Source organism: Corythoichthys intestinalis, chromosome 12 (genome assembly GCF_030265065.1).
Source record: "Corythoichthys intestinalis isolate RoL2023-P3 chromosome 12, ASM3026506v1, whole genome shotgun sequence".
Classification (NCBI taxonomy): domain Eukaryota; kingdom Metazoa; phylum Chordata; class Actinopteri; order Syngnathiformes; family Syngnathidae; genus Corythoichthys; species Corythoichthys intestinalis.
The window spans coordinates 18594751-18619529 of record NC_080406.1 but is presented as its reverse complement, the minus strand read 5'-3'; the positions used below and the strand labels follow the sequence as shown (position 1 = coordinate 18619529).

The 24779-nt window shown below is 38.1% G+C and overlaps 1 protein-coding gene across 6 annotated transcripts in view; it reads left to right on the top strand.

The window, feature by feature from the left end:
• Positions 1–24779, top strand: part of epsti1 (epithelial stromal interaction 1) — a 38347-nt gene that overhangs the window by 2755 nt on the left and 10813 nt on the right. For 4 of the 6 annotated variants that reach the window (XM_057853180.1, XM_057853178.1, XM_057853177.1 and 1 more), the window contains exons 2-7: positions 2592–2650; positions 2730–2813; positions 2880–2953; positions 12803–12886; positions 13632–13693; positions 21179–21342. In XM_057853180.1, coding sequence (XP_057709163.1) covers positions 2592–2650; positions 2730–2813; positions 2880–2953; positions 12803–12886; positions 13632–13693; positions 21179–21342 — 527 coding nt within the window. Of the gene's footprint in view, positions 1–2591; positions 2651–2729; positions 2814–2879; positions 2954–12802; positions 12887–13631; positions 13694–21178; positions 21348–24779 lie in introns of all 6 variants that reach the window. The other 2 variants (XM_057853181.1, XM_057853182.1) reach the window with 2 other exon arrangements.

The window sequence follows — 24779 nt, the reverse complement described above, 5'->3', positions numbered from 1 at the left end:
ATCAATGGACTTCTATGACAACATTGTAATCTATCCCGTAGTATTATATCTAGAGTAGACAGAGATATTGGTACGTTAAGCAGGGGCACAGGGTTCATTCGGCCAGAATGCGGTCGTTATTAAATTATTTTTTTCTTTGCGGCCCGGTCGCAAATGCTCCACGGACCGGTACCGGTCAGCGGCCCGGCAGATGGGGACCCCTGAAATACAGGAACATTCTGGAAGAAAACCTGTTGGTATCTGCACAAGACCTGAGACTGGGACGGATATTTATCTTCCAACAGGACAATGATCCAAAACATAAAGCCAAATCTACAATGGAATGGTTAAAAAATAAACGTATCCAGGTGTTAGAATGGCCAAGTCAAAGTCCAGACCTGAATCCAATCGAGAATCTGTGGAAAGAGCTGAAGACTGCTGTTCACAAACACTCTCCATCCAACCTCACTGAGCTCGAGCTGTTTTGCAAGGAAGAATGGGCAAGAATGTCAGTCTCTCGATGTGCAAAACTGATAGAAACATACCCCAAGCGACTTGCAGCTGTAATTGGAGCAAAAGGTGGCGCTACAAAGTATTAACGCAAGGGGGCCGAATAATATTGCACGCCCCACTTTTCAGTTTTTTATTTGTTAAAAAAGTTTAAATTATCCAATAAATTTTGTTCCACTTCACCATTGTGTCCCACTTGTTGTTGATTCTTGACAAAAAATTAAAATTGTATATCTTTATGTTTGAAGCCTGAAATGTGGCGAAAGGTTGCAAGGTTCAAGGGGGCCGAATACTTTTGCAAGGCACTGTATATATTTTTTTATATAAACGTGATAAGAAATAGTGATAAGCATTTAATTTCTTTTAGGAACTTTCTTTGGGAACTAAAGTTCACTGCCACAAGTTGACAGGGTTCACTAGTAAGCGTTGCCTCAGGTTATTAGATGATGAACACAACCGTTAAAGACAATAACGTGGTCCGTGGTTTCGACTCGAGAGGGAATTACACCTATAACAGTTGACCAATCGTTTGAATGATTAAATTAAACGCCATCTAGATTGTAAAACATCATATATATATTTGAGTCAGATACTGAAACGTGGGTGCCTCATTCATTAAAGCTGAGACTCTCAGTATTTGTGTGTCAACTCCGTTTTTATTAAAGGGCACCACGGATAGAAAGACTTGTAGTTCTTAAAAGATAAACGTTAGTATGACTTAAAATAATTTGATATTAAAACTAGGGCTGTCAAAATTATCACGTTAACGGGCGGTAATTAATTTTTTAAATTAATCACGTTAAAATATTTGACACAATTAACGCACATGGTTCGTTAACCGCCTGGGTTCTCCAGGGTTAAAATGACAGTACAATGTAACGTCCGCTTGTTACTTGTGTTTTGGTGTTTGGCGCCCTCTGCTGGCGCTTAGGTCCAACTGATTTAATGGGTTAGTACCATGAGTGAGCATGGTGTAATTATTGACATCAATGGCGAACTACTGGTTTATTTTTTGATTGAAAATTTTACAAATGTTAATAAAAACGAAAACATTAAGAGGGGGTTTTAATATAAAATTTCTATAACTTGTACTAACATTTATCTTTTAAGAACTACAATCTTTCGATCCATGGATCGCTTTAAGAGAATGTTAATAATGTTAATGCCATCTTGTTGATTTATTGTTATAATAAACAAATACAGTACTTATGCACCGTATGTTGAATGTATATATCCGTCTTGTGTCTTATCTTTCCATTCCAACAATAATTTACAGAAAAATATGGCATATTTTATACAGTGGGGAGAACAAGTATTTGATACACAGCCAATATTGGCAGTATATTAAATACTTGTTCTCCCTACTGTACATGGTTTGAACTGCGATTAATTACGATTAATTAATTTTGAAGCTGTAATTAACTCGATTAAAAATTTAAATTGTTTGACAGCCCTAATTAAAACCCCTCTTGAGGTTTTTATACAATTTGTAAAATTGATTTAACTAGTAGGTCGCCATTGTTGTTGACGTCGCAGGGCAGTGACGTCACTTGGCTACGGTGCCTGGAATCCAGAGTATGACTCTGGCACATAAACATGTCATCTGCTCAGCCGTTTCAATTTGAACCCGAGAGGAACATTAATGAGCATGACAGCACTGTTGATATTTCACAAAACAAGCAGCAAAAGCAACATGAACAGGAAAGACGGGATGAGACGTGATGAGAGTAGGACAAAACCAGTGTTCTGCCAAAATGTGCTACATTGGCGAAACATTCCACAAGAGACGAATTCGATACCCATAGTACTACCGTGCGCTTTCAGCTTTTTTTGTCTAGATCCATACAGGCAATAATATCAATGCAGTAGTTGATTCAAAAAGCTAAATTTATATACTGTACGGACTGAAACTGTATATAACAGAATTATTGACTGTTGCATTTTCTATAGTGAATAGATTTTTAATTTTTTTAATTACTACTCAGAGTTTTCCATCATGTAATAATTCTATACAAATATGTTTAGTCTTAGCATTAAATTTATTTATATATCTGTAATTTTTTCACTCATTGAGCTGTTCCTAATATTTCGCTTGGTCTCAGTATAGGGGGAGTGACCCTGATCTCTCCGAACGAGTCGAACCGGAACAAGATAAAAATGAGTAAGCCTTGCTGTCCATGCATCTTTATTATTACGACACTTCTCTAATTGTGTTGTTTAAAAAAAATCAAACGCTTTAGCCGCTCAGAAGGAAGAAGAGGAGCTTCAGAAGTGGAGGGAGGCCCACAAAATTACCCATGTGCACACCACCCCAGAGAGACTAGGTAAAAAGCAACAGTTAAGCAGCCAAACTATGTGCAACTCTGACCTTCTATGTTTAATGTTTCAAGGTGGTGATGCCACGTTGGATGAAGTCAGGGCGAGACAATTCAAAGACTTGAGATGCTCCAAGATGGAGAAAAAGGTAGTTTTCAAAAAGGCCTGTCGTAAAAAAAAAAAAAAACGAACATAATGTCATGGCTCTCTTGAGTTTCCAGTTATTTCTACAACTCTGATTTTTCTCTGATAGAGTGATTGGAACAGATACTTCTTTGTCACAAAAAACATTCATGAAGTTTGGTTCTTTTATGACTTTATTATGGGTGAACAGAAAAAAGTGATCAAATTTGCTGGGTCAAAAATATACATACAGCAGTGCTAATATTTGGTAACATGTCCCTTGGCCATTTTCACTTCAATTAGGCGCTTTTGGTAGCCATCCACAAGCTTCTGGCAAGCTTCTGGTTGAATCTTTGACCACTCCTCTTGACAGAATTGGTGCAGTTCAGTGAAATTTGATGGCTTTCTGACATGGACTTGTTTCTTCAGCATTGTCCACAAGTTCTCAATGGGGTTTAAGTCAGGACTTTGGGAAGGCCATTCGAAAACCTTAATTCTAGCCTGATTTAGCCATTCCATTACCACTTTTGATGTGTGTTTGGGGTCATTGTCCTGTTGGAACACCCAACTGCGCCCAAGACCCAATCTTCGGGCTGATGACGTTAGGTTATCTTGAAGAATTTGAAGGTAATCCTCCTTCTTCATTATCCCATTTATTCTCTGTAAAGCTTGGCGGTAGGCATGGTGTACTTGGGGTTAAAGGCCTCACCTTTTCTCCTCCAAACATATTGCTGGGCATTGTGGCCAAACAGCTCGATTTTTGTTTCGTCTGACCACAGAACCTTCCTCCAGAAGGTCTTATCTTTGTCCATGCGATCAGCAGCAAACTTCAGTCGAGCCTTAAGGTGCCGCTTTTGGAGCAAGGGCTTCCTTCTTGCACGGCAGCCTCTCAGTCCATGGAGATGCAAAACACGCTTGACTGTGGACACTGACACCTGTGTTCCAGCAGCTTCTAATTCTTGGCAGATCTGCTTTTTGGTGATTCTCGGTTGAATCTTCACCCTCCTGACCAATTTTCTCTCAGCAGCAGGTGATAGCTTGCGTTTTCTTCCTGATCGTGGCAGTGACAAAACAGTGCCATGCACTTTATACTTACAAACAATTGTTTGCACTGTTGCTCTTGGGACCTGCAGCTGCTTTGAAATGGCTCCAAGTGACTTTCCTGACTTGTTCAAGTCAATGATTTGCTTTTTCAGATCCATGTATGTATATTTTTGACCCAGCAGATTTGATCCCTTTTTCTATTAACCCATAATAAAGTCATAAAAGAACCAAACTTCATGAATGTTTTTTGTGACAAAGAAGTATCTGTTCCAATCACTCTATCGGAGAAAAATCAGAGTTGTAGAAATAACTGGAAACTCAAGAGAGCCGTGACATTATGTTGTTCACAAGTGTATGTAAACTTTTGACCACAACTGTATATATATACAGTGCCTTGCAAAAGTATTCAGCCCCCTTGAATATTGCAACCTTTCGCCACATTTCAGGCTTCAAACATAAAGATATGAAATTTAATTTTTTTTTCAAGAATCAACAACAAGTGGGACACAATCGTGAAATGGAACAACATTTATTGGATAATTTAAACTTTTTTAACAAATAAAAAACTGAAAAGTGGGGCGTGCAATATTATTCGGCCCCTTTACTTTCAGTGCAGCAAACTCACTCCAGAAGTTCAGTGAGGATCTCTGAATGATCCAATGTTGTCCTAAATGACCGATGATGATAAATAGAATCCACCTGTGTGTAATCAAGTCTCCGTATAAATGCACCTGCTCTGTGATAGTCTCAGGGTTCTGTTTAAAGTGCAGAGAGCATTATGAAAACCAAGGAACACACCAGGCAGGTCCGAGATACTGTTGTGGAGAAGTTTAAAGCCGGATTTGGATACAAAAAGATTTCCCAAGCTTTAAACATCTCAAGGAGCACTGTGCAAGCCATCGTATTGAAATGGAAGGAGCATCAGACCACTGCAAATCTACCAAGACCCGGCCGTCCTTCCAAACTTTCTTCTCAAACAAGGAGAAAACTGATCAGAGATGCAGCCAAGAGGCCCATGATCACTCTGGATGAACTGCAGAGATCTACAGCTGAGGTGGGAGAGTCTGTCCATAGGACAACAATCAGTCGTACACTGCACAAATCTGGCCTTTATGGAAGAGTGGCAAGAAGAAAGCCATTTCTCAAAGATATCCATAAAAATTCTCGTTTAAAGTTTGCCACAAGGCACCTGGGAGACACACCAAACATGTGGAAGAAGGTGCTCTGGTCAGATGAAACCAAAATTGAACTTTTTGGCCACAATGCAAAACGATATGTTTGGCGTAAAAGCAACACAGCTCATCACCCTGAACACACCATCCCCACTGTCAAACATGGTGGTGGCAGCATCATGGTTTGGGCCTGCTTTTCTTCAGCAGGGACAGGGAAGATGGTTAAAATTGACGGGAAGATGGATGCAGCCAAATACAGGAACATTCTGGAAGAAAACCTGTTGGTATCTGCACAAGACCTGAGACTGGGACGGAGATTTATCTTCCAACAGGACAATGATCCAAAACATAAAGCCAAATCTACAATGGAATGGTTCAAAAATAAACGTATCCAGGTGTTAGAATGGCCAAGTCAAAGTCCAGACCTGAATCCAATCGAGAATCTGTGGAAAGAGCTGAAGACTGCTGTTCACAAACACTCTCCATCCAACCTCACTGAGCTTGAGCTGTTTTGCAAGGAAGAATGGGCAAAAATGTCAGTCTCTCGATGTGCAAAACTGATAGAAACATACCCCAAGCGACTTGCAGCTGTAATTGGAGCAAAAGGTGGCGCTACAAAGTATTAACGCAAGGGGGCCGAATAATATTGCACGCCCCACTTTTCAGTTTTTTATTTGTTAAAAAAGTTTAAATTATCCAATAAATTTTGTTCCACTTCACGATTGTGTCCCACTTGTTGTTGATTCTTGACAAAAAAATTAAAATTTTATATCTTTATGTTTGAAGCCTGAAATGTGGCGAAAGGTTGCAAGGTTCAAGGGGGCCGAATACTTTTGCAAGGCACGGTATATATGTATATATATGTATATATATATATATATGTGTGTGTGTGTGTGTAATAATTAGGGATATCCCAATCACACATTTTTGCACCTGAGTCCGAGTCACCTGATTTTGAGAATCTGCTGATACCAAGTCCCAATTCGATACCAAAAAAGTGTTTTTTTTTTTTTTTTTTTTTTTTTTGAAAAAGGTTTTGAACATGTTACTGTCCCAGCGTGCCTCCTTCATAATGAATTATTTTTTTAAACAAGAACAACGTAGAAAAATGCTTGTCTTTATTAAATGCTTCATTGAGTGACTCCACTCAAATCCACTCACGCTGCTGAGAACAGCCTCTCACTTACACAATGAGTTGCCACAGCACAATACCACGAGTGTGCAACAAAGCTAATCGATGATTAACACATTTGCGCCTTTGATGGTAGGGCTACCAAGCTCTTCTGGCAAGATCAAAGCTACTAACCTGTCAATCATTGTTAACTTTAAGTAGCTAACTCCAGGGCACTGCTGAACAAGAAAAGCATGCCATAAGTGAGAGGCTGTACAAGCATGGAGCAGAAAAACATAAATATGTATACACAATATATGTATTGCACTATATATATATACGGCATGGAAAATGAATGAATGAATGAATATATATATATATATATATATATATATATATATATATATATATATATATATATATATATATATACAATGTGAGATTTTTTTTTAAAGATAATGGTATATTTTTCTTCTTATGCCAAAAAGATGACGCAAAAATCATCATATTCAGAGCAGAACACTATGGCCCATTACCCGTCCAAACAGCATGAGTTCCCTTCAGTGGAGAAATAACATTGTTACCTCTGAATGATATAATAGTCATTTGTTTATTGTTGTGACATCTCATTGGTAAAACCAGTACAGCTACTGTTGGCATCTCTGGCAAAAATAAACTCAGCATGTTGAATGAAGAGGAAAAATGTAACGACTCTAGTGTAGCCCAAAAGTATCAGAGTAAGAGTAGTGTTTGTTCTTCTCAAATCTACTCAAATAATAGTAAAAAGTATTGCGTAGTAAAACTGCTCTAAGAAGTAGATTTTTCCTCAAAAAGTTACTCAAGCATACCCTGGCTAATTTTATCTATCTTATTTCATCTGATTTCTATCCGATTTTATCTGTGTCTGTCTATTTTTGCTTTTACTCTTTTATTCTTAGTATTTCTTTTTTTTTTTTTTTACATGGTAATATGCACTTTGAGATTTGTTTTTCAAATGTAAAGTGCGTTATAAATAAAATGTTTTATTATTATTATTATTGTTATTATTATTATAGCCATGGTAAGACATTTTTAAAAGCCCGTACTATTTTAGTTAATCAAATGCAAATGTCTCAGATTGTCCTGCCTACACGTCAATGCATTAATGATCCACTGTGCTACATGCATCTACAGACGAAATTAACTTTAATAGATCCCTGAGCTATATGCTGTATGTACTACATACAGTGTATCACAAAAGTGAGTACACCCCGCGCATTTCTGCAGATATTTAAGTATATTTTTTCATGGGACAACACTGACAAAATGACACTTTGACACAATGATATCTAAGACCTTGGCAACAAAAGTAAGTACACTGCATAGAAACTACGTACATCCCTAAATGTCCAAATTGAGTACTGCTTGTCATTTTCCCTCCAAAATGTCACGTGACTCGTTACAGAAGTGCTGTCAGCATTGCTGCAGAGATTGAAGAGGTGGTGGGGGGGGGGTCATTCCCACCAACATGCTTGACTGTAGGCATGACACACTTATCTTTGTACTCCTCACCTGGTCGCCACCACACATGCTTGAGACCATCGGAACCAAACAAATTAATCTTCGTCTCATCAGACCATAGGACATGGTCCTAGAAATCCATGTGCTTTGTTGATATGTCTTCAGCAAACTGATCGCTTTCTTGTGTACCGTCTTCAGAAGAGGCTTCCTCCTGGGGTGACAGCCATGCACACCAGTTTGATGTAGATTACGCCGTATAGTCTGATCACTAACAGGCTGACCCCCCACCTCTTCACTCTCTGCAGAAATGCTGACAGCACTCCTGTAATGAGTCACATGACATTTTGGAGGGAAAATGACAAGCATTACTCAGTTTGGACATTAAGGGATGTATGTAGTTCCCATGCGGTGTACTCACTTTTGTTGCCTGGGGTTTAGACGTTAATGGCTATATTTTGAGTTATTTTGAGGGGAAAATAAATGATCTAGATTATATAAGCTGCACACAGACCTTTCATTGTGTCAAAGTGTCATTTTGTCAGTGTTGTCCCATGAAAAAATATACTTAAATATCTGCAGAAATGCGAGGGGCTCTATTTGTCTTGTTGTTTATGATTTTTTTGTAGAAGGAAAACATTATTCAGATGTTTGGGATGGCACAAAAGCAAAAAATGGCTGTGTTAAAACCAAAGTTATGTTTGAAATGTTTGCTTTTACAAAAAGCTCAATTTCTGTTTTTTCATCAGAATTTGGAAAATTGCTCAAACTAAGCTATTTACTAATGCTGATTTCTAAAGAATGGAAAAAGATATGAACTAACTTTTTTTCCCTGCTGAAAGAAGAGATTCTAATCTTTCTTTTGGTAGGTACCATGTTTATATAGCAATAGAACAGAATTTTTTGTGGGCCTTGCAAAATCAGTCAAAATCCAGTAAAACGGCCGGGAGTGAAGAGGGTTGCTCCGGTGAAAATGGCTGGGAGTGAATGAGTTAATACAATGTGGTCATAGTTAGTCAACCAATGTCTTCCCAATCAGATATATTCAAGTCTGTTGAAAATTATTCTAGTTTTAATATTGGCATGTACTGGATATCGCAATAAATAGCTAATCCCCCGAAAATCGCAATGTCAGTCTCTTCCAATATCGTTCAGCCCTACGTATACAGTGGGGCAAATAAGTATTTAGTCAACCACTAATTGGGCAAGTTCTCCCACTTGAAAATATTAGAGAGGCCTGTAATTGTCAACATGGGTAAACCTCAACCATGAGAGACAGAATGTGGAAAAAAAACAGAAAATTACATTGTTTGATTTTTAAAGAATGTATTTGCAAATCATGGTGGAAAATAAGTATTTGGTCTATACCAAAAGTTCATCTCAATACTTTGTTTTGTACCCATAGTTGGCAATAACGGAGGCCAAACGTTTTCTGTAACTCTTCACAAGCTTTACACACACTGTTGCTGGTATTTTGGCCCATTCTTCCATGCAGATCTCCTCTAGAGCACTGATGTTTTGGGGCTGTCGTTGGGCAACACGGACTTTCAACTCCCTCCGCAGATTTTCTAGAGCAAAAATCCCAGAACCACACGGGGGGACCTAGTGAACGACCTACAGAGAGCTGGGACCACAGTAAAGAAAAGCTACTATCAGTAACACAATGCACCACCAGGGACTCAAATCCTGCACTGCCAGACGTGTCCTCTGCTGGAGAAATTTCACATCCAGGCCCGTCTGCGGTTCGCTAGAGAGCATCTGGATGATCCAGAAGAGGACTGGGAGAATGTGTTATGGTCAGATGAAACCAAAATAGAACTTTTTGGTAGAAACACAAGAAAAATAATACTGAATTGCACCATACCCACTGTGAAGCATGGGGGTCGAAACATCATGCTTTGGGGCTGTTTTTCTGCATAGGGACCAGGACGACTGATCTGTGTAAAGGAAAGAATGAATGGGCCCATGTATTGAGAGACTTTGAGTGAAAATCTCCTTCCATCAGCAAGGGCATTGAAGGTGAGACGTGGCTGGGTCTTTCAGCATGACAATGATCCCAAACACACAGCCAGGGCAACAAAGGAGTCGCTTCGTAAGAAGCATTTCAAGGTCCTGGAGTGGCCTAGCCAGTCTCCAGGTCTCAACCCCGTAGAAAATCTGCGGAGGGAGTTGAAAGTCCGTGTTGCCCAACGACAACCCCGAAACATCACTGCTCTAGAGAAGATCTGTATGGAGGAATGGGCCAAAATACCAGCAACAGTGTGTGAAAAGCTTGTGAAGAGTTACAGAAAACGTTTGGCCTCCGTTATTGCCAACAAAGGGTACTTAACAAAGTATTGAGATGAACTCTTGGTATTGACCAAATAATTGTTTTCCACCATAATTTGCAAATAAATTATTTAAAAATCAAACAATGTGATTTTCTGGGTTTTTTTCCCCCCACATTCTGTCTTTCATGGTTGAGGTTTAACCATGTTGACAATTACAGGCCTCTCTAATATTTTCAAGTGGTGGAACTTGCACAATTAGTGGTTGACTAAATACTTATATGCCCCACTGTATGTATGTCCAGTGTTGGGAATAACGCCGTTATAAATAACGCCGTTACATAACGGCGTTATTTTTTCAGTAACGAGGAAATCTAACTAATTATTTTTTCTGCCGTTACAACGCCGTTACCGTTACTGACGGTCAAAAGCGGTGCGTTACTTACTTTGAATAAATTGAAGAAACTACCAGCCATAGCGAGTCTACTCTGCTCTGTTTATTTGTTATCCAAGACTTGGGGTGCTTTCAGGTTCATGGCAATGAAAATAGTAAACACACATAGCCTACCTTTGCAAGAACGATGGAGTTGCCGTTTGATACGGTCATAATGTGCAGGTCCTGCACCCATCCGCAGCAAAACTGTTCGTATCTTTGTAGCGATTTATAATTTTGGAATAGCTGATGAGTTTAGTAACATACACCAAACAATAAATACAGCAGAATGTCCATTTCGCGTAATTGTGGAAGCCCGTCGACATCTTTACTCCATTTGTCTTTGGCTTGCTCGTAAGGGTCAACATTGTTCACATCCTTAAGTTTGATCACATATCTGTTCTTCGCCTTAGTAACGAGTTTGTCTCTTTATTGAACTGGCAAGTTAAAGTTTAATGTCCCGCGAGCCAGACCGGATTCCAATATGGCTGCGTTGTTGTCAAATCTCACGTGATCACTCATTCTGTGACGCAAACGCTCGAGCCTAATAGCGCACGTACATCACAGCTGTTTTTTTCAAACACAAACCGGAAGAGCGCGTGCGGCAAACACACGCGCAAAACAGATGCAGAGGGATATGATGACAGAGCAAAATTTGTCTTTTACGAGGTGGAGATATAAACACTATTTCAAGTTGGTCGAAATTAAAGGAAAGAACGTGCATGTAAAGTGTAATTTATGTCCCGGGGCAAAGCTTTTGTCGACATCTGTGGTAAGCAATTCAAGTCTGTTCATTTTTGTTGCACTTCAAGTGTAGGATAAATCTGTTGTTGATGAGGTGCGATAAATATTACAAGGTTCTATAACGCAATTATTTGTCTGTTCTCATTCAATTGACTCGAATACTGCTCAGAAAATTTCAAATTCTTTGACATACAACAACTTCTTTTTAATGTAACTGAAATAGTTACTTTCCCTGGTAACTTGTTACGTTTACTATAGAGTAATTCAGTTACTAACTCAGTTACCTTTTGGAAAAAGTAGTAATTATTACTAGAGATGTCCCGATTGATCGGGATCCCGATCGATGGGGTCCGATCACGTCATTTTCAAAGTATCGGAATTGGCAAAAAAATATCAGCCATGCCTTTAAAAAAAAAAATATATATATATATATATATAATATATATATATATTTTTTAATTAAATCGTTTTCTAATTGTATTTAACGTTACAGACATAATATGTTACACTCATCCAGAGTCTTTAGTTTAGGCTTAAGGTAGGGTTATCAAATTTATCCCGATAACGGCGGTAATTAATTAAAAAAAAAAGTATCACGTTAAAATATTTAACACAATTAATGCATGCACTGCACGACCCACTCATGCATTGTCGCGCTCAATCTGTAATGGCACCGTTTTACCTATATAGAGAGATAAAAGGCAGCGTAAAATGAGTAGAGTGAATTTTGGCAGCCTTTGGAGCCTTTTTTTAATTGGCTAAAGCCTTACAATCCCTCTCCCTACGATTAGAAATATCATGGGAAGCAATGTGGGGAAGCAAGGTAGCAATTGATCTTTTTCTTAACACCTTATGTTATATCCCAACGCAGAGAAGATATATCAATTGGTAGCACTACGCAGTCATGGTTCCACTTCCCATCATGCATTTGGGCATGGCTACAGTATCAATTACTGAAAGCTCAACAAATACACTAGATGGCAATATTTAGTCACAATATACAAAGTCACAAGTCTTTCTATCTGTGGATCCCTCTCACAGAAAGAATGTTAATAATGTAAATGCCATCTTGAGGATTTATTGTCATAATAAACAAATACAGTACTTATGTACTGTATGTTGAATGTATATATTCGTCCGAGTTTTATTCATTATTTTCTTAATGCATTGCCAAAATGTATATGATCGGGAAAAATTATCGGGAATGATTGGAATTGAATCGGGAGCAAACAAAAGCAATCGGATCGGGAAATATCGGGATTGGCGGATACTCAAACTAAAACGATCGGGATCGGATCGGGCGCAAAAAAAACCATGATTGGAACAACCCTAATTATAACTACGGTAATTACTTTTTTAAAGTAACATGCCCAAAACTGTGTATGTCTAAAGAAATATAACAATAAATATTATTAAATGAGAAAAACATGAGTCACTGACTGAGGGGGAAGTGGTCTGTCTTAATATATAATGGACTGGAGGCAAAGCAAGGGTGTAATCTGCCTTTCTGTTGAAGTTGGCAAAGGCTCTAAATTGCCTGTGACGTGATACTGATAAAGTGGTTTTAAAAATTGGATGGTTGAATGATCAAATTTTATTTGTCAAGTTAAAACAGGATGATTTGCACGATAAGAAGAGACAAGAAGAGGAGGATGAGCTTATGCTGAAGAAACACAAGCAAAGACAAAAGGTGAGGATGAAAAATCCCCATCTGTCCATTTTTTGCAGGGGAATGAAATCTTGGGAAGAAATCTTTGTACCTCTTTTATGGCCTTTTTTACTTATTCAGCTCTGATCTGTGTTTATATGACTTTCGAGTCGGCACGTTTTGACGAAAATAAACAAAAAAAAGTTAAGTGACGAGTTCAAAATCAACGTCTGATCATTTAGTTAAAGTAGCAGTGGCAGATGCGGCCGCTAGATGACAGTGCAGGCAAGTATGAGTCAGGATCACTGTCATACTGAATACAGTTGTCGTCACGCTTCACAATGCCTGTCGTCATACCTGTCTTCACGTTTTCTAGATTTCTTTGTGTTACTCTTATTAAATGTATTTAATTTACTGGATCTTATAACTCAAAATTGTAGACAAACAACCATCTCATGAGTGACTTCCAAGTTCCAACTACATATAGAAATTAGTCAATGACTATGAGGGTCACTTATCGAATATTAAAAGAATGGATTCAAAACATTTCCCTGAGGAATTCCGCTCCAAAATAGCCTCTTGCTGAATTTTCAATTGAGATAGATATTGGAAAATCCATTGCATAATTTGTTTTTCATCAATAGAAACATTCGCTGTAGGAAGACTTACAGTTTGACATTTTATTCAGATCATTTTTCATCAACATACACACATAATTTTATACAGTATGTGCTTATATTCCTTAAATAATTCAACATATTTACTGTGTTTCTGTGATGCCTTGCAGGCAGAGGGTCTTGAGGCGAAGGAAAAGAAAAGGCAGGAACAACTCCAGGAAGATTATGCCCAGTAAGTCAGATGTCTCAATATTTTATCCAAATGCACAGCATCCATCCATCCATCCATCCTATGATACACCACTGCTTCATATGTAACGGCCAGTAGAGCTGGGAGTCTTTGTGCACCTAACGATTCGATTACGATTACGATTCAGAGGCTCCGATTCGATTATAAAACGATTATTGATACACCCCCCCCCCCTCCTATTTATTTATTTATTTATTTATTTATTTTAAATTAAATGTTTTGTACATTAGTTCCAAAATTGTTCAAAAATCCTCTCAGGCTAAACCAAACTACTATTTCAATATCAAGTTAACATATAGCAGTAAACAAATATACAAAAATAACAGTAAATAAAAAACTCCAGTCCCCATTCTGTAACAGCAGCTTTAAACTACATTCAATTAGTTTAATGTTGTGAATCAACTGTTAAAGTTGTTTAAATTGCTCCCGTTATTCCATAATTTCCCTTTTGTCTACTTTCGACATGTGAAAGTTTTAAAACTATTTTAAAGATAGATTCAAGTCAATATTTTACCGATTTAGGAGTATTTTAGATAAAAAGTTAATTAGGTTTGCTTGGAAGGTTCGCTACAACAGCCTTGCAGGGAAGTGTACTGCTTTAAGATGGCGGCCGTTTACTAACGGCCGCATCTAGCTTTTTGTAGATGTGCTGCTCACGCTACCGAATCAATGGTGCATCTAGTCCTATATAAATGATATCTACCATTACATTATGTGGATGACGTACTTTGTAGCAGCTTTTCGGCAGCAGTCAGGTATGTTGTTGTGTTTTTTTTTTTAATCTCGTGGCATGTGTTGAGCTAGAGCCGTGAGTTGAGCATTGGCATTACCCGAGGGGCCGGGTAATGAGAAGCATGATGTTTAGCTACTCTCGCCGCGTTCTCGCAGCGCGCTGAGTGTGTTGTACTTCCGCTTTACTTGGCATATTTCAATAATCGGAATTTGGATGTTTGTGAATTGTTCTCGAATCTTCCACGGCCAAATCGCGAATAATCTAAGAATCGGAAATTTTGCACACCTCTAACGGCCAGGTGTTTACAAATTGAAATGGCATCCCATAGGGAAACTTTTTTCTATGAACGTTTCCAGCCCTACTAAACAAATACAGTCCCTGACAAAAGTCTTGTCGCTTATCCATTTTGTAGAAACAATTGCTGATAACCTGACTTTTAATTATTCAATTGGTTTCAGAAATGGCTCATATGAAAGCTAAGAGCCTCCCAAATGATGTTGAATGTACAAAAATATATTTGTTTTAGCTGAAAAAAGATTTATCATTTAATGAAGACATAAAGGTCAAATTTGGGCAAGACAAGTTTTGTCGCCTACAAAAAGTAGTGTGAAAATTGAACAAAAAAATGTACTTCAAATACAAAAATATGTTACATAACATTAGCGAATTAAGTAGCGGTGCTGTGAGATCGAAATTGAATATTTTGTATGACTTCCATGGGCTTGAAGAACTGCATCCATGCGGTTTGGCAAGGATTCATACAATTTATTGATGAAGTCATCAGGAACATCAAAGACAGCAGTCTTGCATGCCTCACAGAGTTCATCAACATTCTTGGGTTTCGTCTTCCATGCTTCCTCTTTCATCCTACCCCAGACATGGTCAATGATGTTCATGTCTGGTGACTGGGCTGGCCATTCCTGGAGGATCTTGATCTTCTTTGCCTTGAGGAACTTTGAGGTAGACATTGAAGTATACGGTGGAGCGCCATCCTGCTGCAGAATTTGTCCCTTTTTATGGTTATGAATGTAAGAGGCAGCTAAGATTTGTTGATATTTCAGACAATTTATGTTGCCTTCCACCCTGCAGATCTCTCGCACACCCCCATATTAGAAAATATTAGAATAAAATATTAGATTTGGATCTCACAGCACCACTACTTAATTCGCTTATGTTATTTAACATATTTTTGTATTTGAAGTAGGGCTGTCAAACGATTACAATTTTTAATCGAGTTAATTACAGCTTAAAAATTAATTAATTGTAATTAATCGCAATTCAAACCATCTATAAAATATGCCATATTTTTCTGTAAATTATTGTTGGAATGCAAAGGTAAGACACAAGACAGATGCAGGCATGAAATTCGCCGTTTTGAAGTAAAAAAGGATGACCTACGTGAATCGTGTAGATCCGAGGAGAAAATTTTTAAGGGGGGGGGGGGGGGGTGTCGGGTGTAGGCATGTGCCGGTTACCTTCACGGTTTATCATGCTATTAAAGCGTCGCGGTTACAAAACCACTAAAATTTTTCGTCATACAGTAGTACGTAATCGTTATTTTTCATGTGTCAAAAATGCAGCCAGAAGTGGTTAGGCGCGGCAGCGCTTACCCTTTCCCCTGTTTGATGCTGCGTGTGCCAGTGACGCTATTCCAGCAAACCCAAAAACAAGCACTCTAAACGCAAGGCGTACTTCTCTGCAATTTATTGATCTCTCACATCGTGGCAACTGAAATATACCAAATGAATACATTTAAAACGTTGTACAATCGTATTTTTCCAAGTGTGAGTAGCTTCAACAGTTTAACATTCATGAAAAAGTTCGCCAAAAAACCCCCCACACATTTTCCTTTCAAATTCAATACACAAAGTTACTAAAAACTTACAAAGCAGAATGATAGGCAAGGCTTAGCAAGGAGAGCAACTTCATTGAGATTAATCACAGCCGCTGAGAGAGAAACAAGTTTGAATGCGGGGGGGAGAAAAGAGCGTCAAAGATCGTTAATTGCGACAGATGATCTTGTTCTAAGTACAAAATCACGTTCGCTGGAAGAGGAGAGGTCTCACTCCCAATTTTTGTTTAGATGAATGCATTTGCCAGCATATTGAATTTGGTGAGTAATGGTTTCAATCGTTTTCATATTTTGCGTTATGACAAGTTACTGCCGTTCGTTCCAGCTTGCATTGAATACTGCCAGAGCTAGCCAAATCTCTGGTGAAAAAAATAGCTCCCGTTAAGTTAGCGTCAAGCTTGTGTATTTAATGGTAATATAAAAGCAGTGTTGTCAGTAACGCGTTATGTGAGTAATGCGTAACAGTAATCTGATTACTTTCTTTCAGTAAAGAGCAATCTAACGCGTTCATTTTTCTAAATCCGTAATCTGATTAAAGTTACTTTCCTTGATGCCTGTGCGTTACTATTTTGTTATTGCCCCATAATGTATGTATAATGAAGAATACTGTAGTCATGGGAGTGACAGCACGTGTCACATTTTCTAATCGGGTATGGAAAAAAAAACAGGTGACGTGTTTTACCATGATGCGTGAGCCGTGAGCGCTGGGAATTGGCGGTCAAAACAACATAGCCTTGCTATCTCGCCAGGATGCAATTAAATAGGCAGGAGATATACTACATACGGCTGCATTTGCACACTGGAAACACAGCCATTACTTCACATTTTTGTCCAGTAAAGATGACAAAAATATCTCCTTGCGCTGGCTCTAAAAGACTGTTGACCGCTAAAGCATCCAATTCAAGCACCACCTGGAATTACAGCACAACAGGTAACAAGACAGCCAGGACTTTTTGATACTGCTCGTGCTCAATCCTCTGTTCAAGCTCAGTTGTTGTTGAGGGTTTTGAACGCTTAGGTTTAAAGAAATTCTAAATATCCATCTTGCCTCCTCAGCTGTAGTTTTGGCTAAGCAAAGCAAACGGCTGTCTCTCAGGTGCTATAGTCACAGGATCTGTTCGAAAAATAATTTGGACCCATTATGAAATACTTTGAAGGATTCTTATTCATTTCATTCATTTTTGTTGTTTTATTGCTCTAAAACTTTTATAGACAATATTTTAATGGTCATATTCAATGGTCTATACTTTAAAGGGGAAGTTCAGAATTTTTTACATTAGGCTTAATCTTTGAGTTAGCCTGGGTTCAATTAGTCGCTGGTGTTGGTTTGAACAAATTCTGTGCAGTTTGCCAGTTATTTGATAGTTTCAGGGCTTCGGAGTGAGAGCGCGAGTCAATGGTGGTTGAAATCAACTCCTTCAACTAATTAAACCCCTGCTAATTTGAATATTAAGCCTTATGTGAAAAATTAAAATTGTCAAATTCGCCTCATGTTTCGCCGACGGAGGACATTTTGGCAGAACGCCGGAACATATTTCCTCCACACCCTTCTCACCTTTTTAACCCCTGACCCATTTTCATGCCTGTATATACATTCAACATACGGTACATAAGTACTGTATTTGTTTATTAAGACAATAAATCAACAAGATGGCATTAACATTATTAACATTCTCTTAAAGCGATCCATAGATAGAAAGACTTGTAGTTCTTAAAAGATAAATGTTAGTACAAGTTATAGAAATTTAATATTAAAACCCCTCTTAATGTTTTCGTTTTATTAAAATTTGTAAAAATTTTCAATCAAAAAATAAACAAGTAGCTCGCCATTGTTGATGTCAATAATTACACCATGCTCACTCATTGTGCAGAAACCTATAAAATCATTTGGACCCAAGCGCCAGCAGAGGGCGCCAAGCACCAAAAAAACAAGTAACAAGCAGACATTACACTGCTGTCATTTTAATGTTTGAGCTGGGCATGTGCGTTAATTGCATCAAATATTTTAACGTGATTAATTTAAAAAAATAATTACTGCCCGTTAACGTGATAATTTTGACAGTCCTAATTTGAAGTACATTTTTTGTTCAATTTTCACACTACTTTCTGTAAGTGACAAAACTTTTGTCTTGCCAAAATTTGACCTTTATGTCTTCATCAAATGATAAATCTTATTTCAGTGAAACAAATATATTTTTGTACATTCAACATAATAATAAAAAGTCCGCAATTGTTTCTACAAAATGGATAAGTGTCAAGACTACAAAATAAGCCATTTCAGTCATAAGAAGCTTCCTTCCCAGTCAATTACGAGAATACAAGCCAGGTGACATATACTCTTCCTTTTCCGCCACATAAGCTGTGCTCAGACATGATTTTAGCAACACATTTTTGAGAGTGTGTTGACGTTGGCTGGATGCCACAAGCAGGAAACACATGACATTGCCGCCTAGACGCTGTGCCTGATGGCACGCCAAAAGCTGCAAACTCAGCGATGCACCTTGTAAATCTGTCTGATCATAAAGGGATGTCATATAACACAGGAGGAATTAGATAGCTCAGGGAATCAGAAAGTTAATGGTTTTTGTGGCTGTTACAAGACTCACTTCCTGCCCCAATGACCCACTGGGCTTTGTCTACCATCTTGTCCACATATACAAACACACACCCTCTCTCTCAGACACACACAAATAAACATTTAGTCTTCTTAGTGCAGTTCTTATGTGGATCCATGCAACTATTCTTCAGAAGATGACTGCGTGCGATATTTGCGCACTTATTTGCGAGTAATTCAGAGAAGGATGTTGTTTTGCCAGCTTAGTATAAACAAATTGATGATGTCCTTGTAGAAACACATGCATCATCAGCATGATTGTATAAAATTCTTCAAGTTACTATTTTGCAAGACTCATCTTCACTGAGCAACATCTCAAGTGCATTTGATGTGTTTAATGTACTACAGCTACACAGGTTTCATGGATCAAAGTTCTCTGTCGTAGTAACGGAAATCCGTCAGCAGAGGGTACTGGTGGGTTGTAATGCATGAGAAAATAGAGGCCTTTTACATGCATAATTCATTTTTGCAGTTGGTTTTTTTAAATCCTATCTTGTCATGTTTTTTTGTGTTTGTCTGTTACAGCCGTTTGCTGGGTTTTAGCTTCTAATTTGTTTTAATTAATTCAGCTCTAGTATTATAAACCAACAAGGTTAAGCTATTGCTACTGTAGGTACATGCGGTTTGCCGACTTCACAGTTCTTATTTTCATCATTGGCATTTGAGATATACAGGGCAAGATTGTGGCTTAATTTATGAATTCCTATTGGGCTATCCATTTTCACTGATTCATAACAAATGATGCGGCTGTAATAGCCCTTTTTTAAGCAAACCTGTTTTGAGAGTCATGAAGGAAGCTTCTGGCCCACCTCAAGAAGTCAGGAAACAGAGTACCGTATTTTTCGGACTATCAGTCGCACCTGAGTAGTAGTCGCACCAGCCATAAAATGCCCAACGATGAAGAAAAGAAACATATATAAGTCGCATTTTTAGAGGAAATTTACTTGATAAAATCCAACAGATGGAACAGATATGTCATCTTGAAAGGCAATTCAAAATAAAAATACAATAGAGAACAACATGCTGAATAATTGTACAGTATGATAATCTTACATGATGCATGAAAAACAAAATGCGAATGTGGCCAGTATGTTAATGTAACATAGCTATTGTGATTTATTCAGATAACTATAGCATAAAGAACATGCTAACAAGTTTACTAAATCATCAGTGTCACTCCAAAACACGAAAATAACATGTGAAATTATATCATAATGTGATAATAATTTCACATGTAAGTCGCTCCAGAGTATAAGTTGCACCCCCAGCGAAACTATGAAAAACAACCCAACTTGTAGTCCGAAAAATACGGTAAATGTGATGATAATTTCCAAATATGTAGCTGGAGGCAAGCATTTGAGTGATGCAATTTGCCTGCCACAGCACTTTTTTTTTTTTTGTTAATTCCTGTTATTGCAGTATTATATTGTTATCAGAGGTGGGTAGAGTAGCCAACATTTTTACTCAAGTAAGAGTAGTGTTACTTCAATATGATATTATTCAAGTAAGACTAAAACTAGTCATCCAAAAAATGTACTCAAACACAGGTAAAAAACGTATTTGGTGAAAAGATTACTCAAGTAATGAGTAACATTGTGAGTGACTGCTTCTGATGTTTGATTTTATTTTTTAAACAATGGATTTTTTCCTCAGCACTAAGTTATCAATATGAACTGTTATTAATATTATATTACTATACTATACTATAATTGTTATTAAAATTGAACTTTTACTGTGAAAACTAAACTATAAATGTCCAATTAATGAAAATAGGTTGATTTACTGTAGATTAACTGAATTAAGTACCTTGAACAATATTATCCCCACTCCCACATCTCGGGAATATTAAAGTAAAATAAAAAGTTTCAGTCAATTCCCCCCCCCCCCCCCCCATTTTATTCCTGAGTTTTCATTTCTCATCACCCTAAACCCAAAACCGTAACCCATTTGATGAAAATACTCGCATAGTAGCAGACAGAGTAGAGTACAATACACTGGTCATCTTAATGTTACACAACAGGTAAATATTGGTAACATTACACGTGTGAAACTTAAGAACTTATTATATCTATTTCTATTATGTCCTTATGTGAAAACCTGACCTATACAAGCGTTTACAAAAAAAAAAAATTCTTGATAATTATTGATTTTCTACCGAATCATTCTTTGAGGCTGTTCTTTCTATAATGAAGAAAAAAAAAAAGAAAAACACAGAAAATCAGTCAAAAAAATCAATCAGTCTTGCATGGTCTCTCAATTTCTGAATAGAGTGAACTCGGCATTTCTGGACAAGCTCAATCTTCGCAGTAAAGAAAGTGAGGCAAAAACTTTGAGTGAGGCTGGTGTAAGGAATTGGCCATCTAGCGCTTGTGGACAAGAAACACCTGGACCCCATCCAGAGGAGAGCAGCTCAGGCCAAGCAGAAGAGACTGGTAAGGTAAACATAACTATATCCAAAAAAGGCTTGGTTGTGTGTCCCATCACATCTCATAAGTGAAGCTAAACCTTTTAGTGAATGGCTCTGGTACAACATAACTAACATATTTTGTGGACTAAAAGCACCTACTTTTTCTCTCCATTTAAATGGAGGTGTTTTTGGGGGGACAAATAAGCGCCATGTTTTCTTGTTAAAGCGGAAGTTCAGAATTTTTGACATCAGGCTTAATTTTTGAGTTGGGGTGGGGGGGTTAATTAGTCGGTGGAGTTGATTTCAACAAATTCCATGCAGTTTGTTAGTTATTTAATAATTTCAGGGCTCCGGAGTGGCTAAGCTAGAGCGAGTCAATGGTCCTTTCCTAGCATGCCAATAAAAAAGGATACTAACAGATCTAACAAATAAATTCAAAATGCAAATCGTTGTTCAAAATACCTACGCAGCCAGAAAAATGTCACACCAAGCTGTTGTAATTCATTTATTTCTGCGGGACAATGTTTTTAAGATGCGTAATACGACCACAATAGAGAGGAGTGCTTCGGCCGCGCGTGATCATGCTGCACTCGAGCAAGGTGGGAAGTCAGACTTATCCCACTCAGATGGTACCAGTTGCGACCTCAAAGAGTTCCAAGCGTTTTTTATTTTGGCCATCAAAAGACATGTTGTCCTCCAGCAAACCTGCTTTCTCATAAGCCCGGGGTCCCCAACCTTTTTTGCACCACGGACCGGTGTGATTTGGGTCTTTTTTTCACGGACTGGTGTCATGACAAATTTTGCAACCCATCAAAAACTGCAACTATGCGGTTCTGAGCATGCGCGTAACATTAAAAATGGCCGCGAATGCAGCGATTCCAAAGTAAACACTACAAACTTTCTTTAAAGAAAGGAATATTAACTTACGTTTGATTGTGGATGGATATGTAGAAAATTTCTCCTCAGACCCATCCTGCCATGTTAGCTGCACACCGCTCTCTCACCGTTAACGCCTTCGCCGTGTCGTTGAGCATTAATTAAGAAGCCCGCTTCACAAAATGCGATGTTGGAAATTGTAGCAAGGTTTTCAGTGTTCTCGTAGCGCTGTCAGGATATTCCGGATTGACTTTAATTGTCTTAAATGTACGTTTTAGGTCGCCGTCATTTGCGATCTCTACAAGCTGATCCTCCTGTTACACAGATATGCTCGAATCACTCGGTTTATTCACAAACAGGTCACGAATCCATTCCTTCGCAGTTCGTGGGTCTTCGAGGTTGTAGGCTCATCTTGTCATAAGCGATCAAATAACGACGCTTATGACAAAACTTATGAAAAAACGACGCCTATGGTAAATAGACCACTCTAAACTGCCTTCTTTAGTTTTACTATTGACGGTCTGCTTTTCGACGGGCAGCGCATTTTGTTGACTGACATCTGATTGATGAAACTCGTGAAGTTGGGGTACTTTTTTTATCTTCAGGACTAGGGCCTCCCAGTTCGAGTGGCATTCCAATGATATTTTTCCTGGTCGGGGGTTGGAAAAGTTAGAAGACTTCCCACTTTCCTCGTGTGCAGCATCAGTCTTGACTGCAGAACGGCAACATAGTGAAACGTGCATTTAGAGGCTGTGGAAACAGACAGAAGAAATGGGCAAATGAGAGTTTCCACAAATTCCCTAGAAAGAACGAGGAACAATACAAACTGTTGATACTTGCTGCTGGCTACGACACACCGGTGGAAAAAATATCACTCCGCTGTGCGGCCTGTTACCTACAGAGCTACTGGATTACCAAATGTTGCTGTTCATACTACAGTTATTGACATGCAGTGGTATGTTTTAAGAAATTCATCCCGAAAACATAGCCAAAACTATTGATTGCATGGGTCATCGATGATTTTCATGCGCGCATTTTTTTTTTTTTTTTTTTATTGCCATGCTTGGTCGGGCTCATTGCCCTGTGGTAGCTTAGCCATTGTGGAGCCCTGAAACTAATAAATCATTAACTAACTGCACGGAATTTGTTGAAATCAACTCCACCAACTAATTAAACCCCCGCTACCTTGAAGATTAAGCCTAATGTCAAAAATTCGGAACATCCCCTTTAAAAATTCTAAAATAACGTTTTCATTCCTTTCATTTTGCTCCACGCCACAGGGGGCATCATGATGATGTTGCCACTTTGGGTGCATTCAAAGTCTCTACCCAGGGCCGGCCCAGGCCATTTGGGGGCCCTAAGCAAAATAAGGCAAAGGGGCCCATATTTTTGGCCCACCATTTCGTCACAGTGTACTGTGAAACCCATACATGCAATCCAACCCATACGTCCATATTTTATATATTAATCAGTACTTACAGTAGATAGCGCCAAACTTTTTTCTAAAAGAGGAAAGAAAGAATTTAAGGAAGAACTTTTATTTTTTTAAGCTTGTAATCAAGTATCAAAACTCACAAAAGTCAAATTAAGAAAACTGTAGTAAACAAAATAGAATATAGATTAAACAATTGCCAGATTTGGGGCCCCCAAGTGGTCAGGGGCCCTAAGCAGCTGCATAGTCTGCGTATAGGTTGGGCCGGCCCTGTCTCTACCCACTAGCACGAATAGCAACACTTTTAAATTCCTTTGTGTATTCACGCGCTCTCCAAATATATTCAATGCACCTCTGGCTAATCTTGTGTTTCAAAGGCTCTATTTGTGAGAAGTTGAGTTATTTTCATGTTCACGAAGACTTGTTATCAAGATGAGTAAAGCTCTATCCGATGATGAGCTGCTCAAGAAAAACGATTTGTTTAAGTGAGTGCTGATGTTAATTTGGTTAAAAAGGATATTGTTGATCAATAAAATGTTTCTGTGTAACATCTACTGTCTGTAAATTAGGGCTGTCAAACGATTAAACTTTTTAATCGAGTTAATTACAGCTTAAAAATTAATTAATCGTAATTAATCGTAATTAATCGCAATTCAAACCATCTATAAAATATGCCATATTTTTCTGTGATTATTGTTGGAATGGAAAGATAAGATACAAGATGGATATATACATTCAACATACGGTACATTAGTACTGTATTTTTTTATTATAACAATAAATCAACAAGATGGCATTAACATTATTAAGATTCTGTTAAAGCGATCCATGGATAGAAAGACTTGTAGTTCTTAAAAGATAAATGTTAGTACACGTTATAGAAATTTTATATTAAAACCCCTCTTAATGTTTTCGTTTCAATAAAATGTGTAAAATTTTCAATCTAAAATCTAAAAATAAACTAGTAGCCCGCCATTGTTGATGTCAACAATTACACAATGCTCATAGGTGCTTAAGCCCATAAAATCAGTTGCACCCAAGCGCCAGCAGAGGGCGACAAAACTCCAAAAAACACAAGTAACAAGTTGGCATTGCACTGTGCTGTCATTTTAATCTGTTTGAGCTGGGTATGTGCGTTAATTGTGTCAAATATT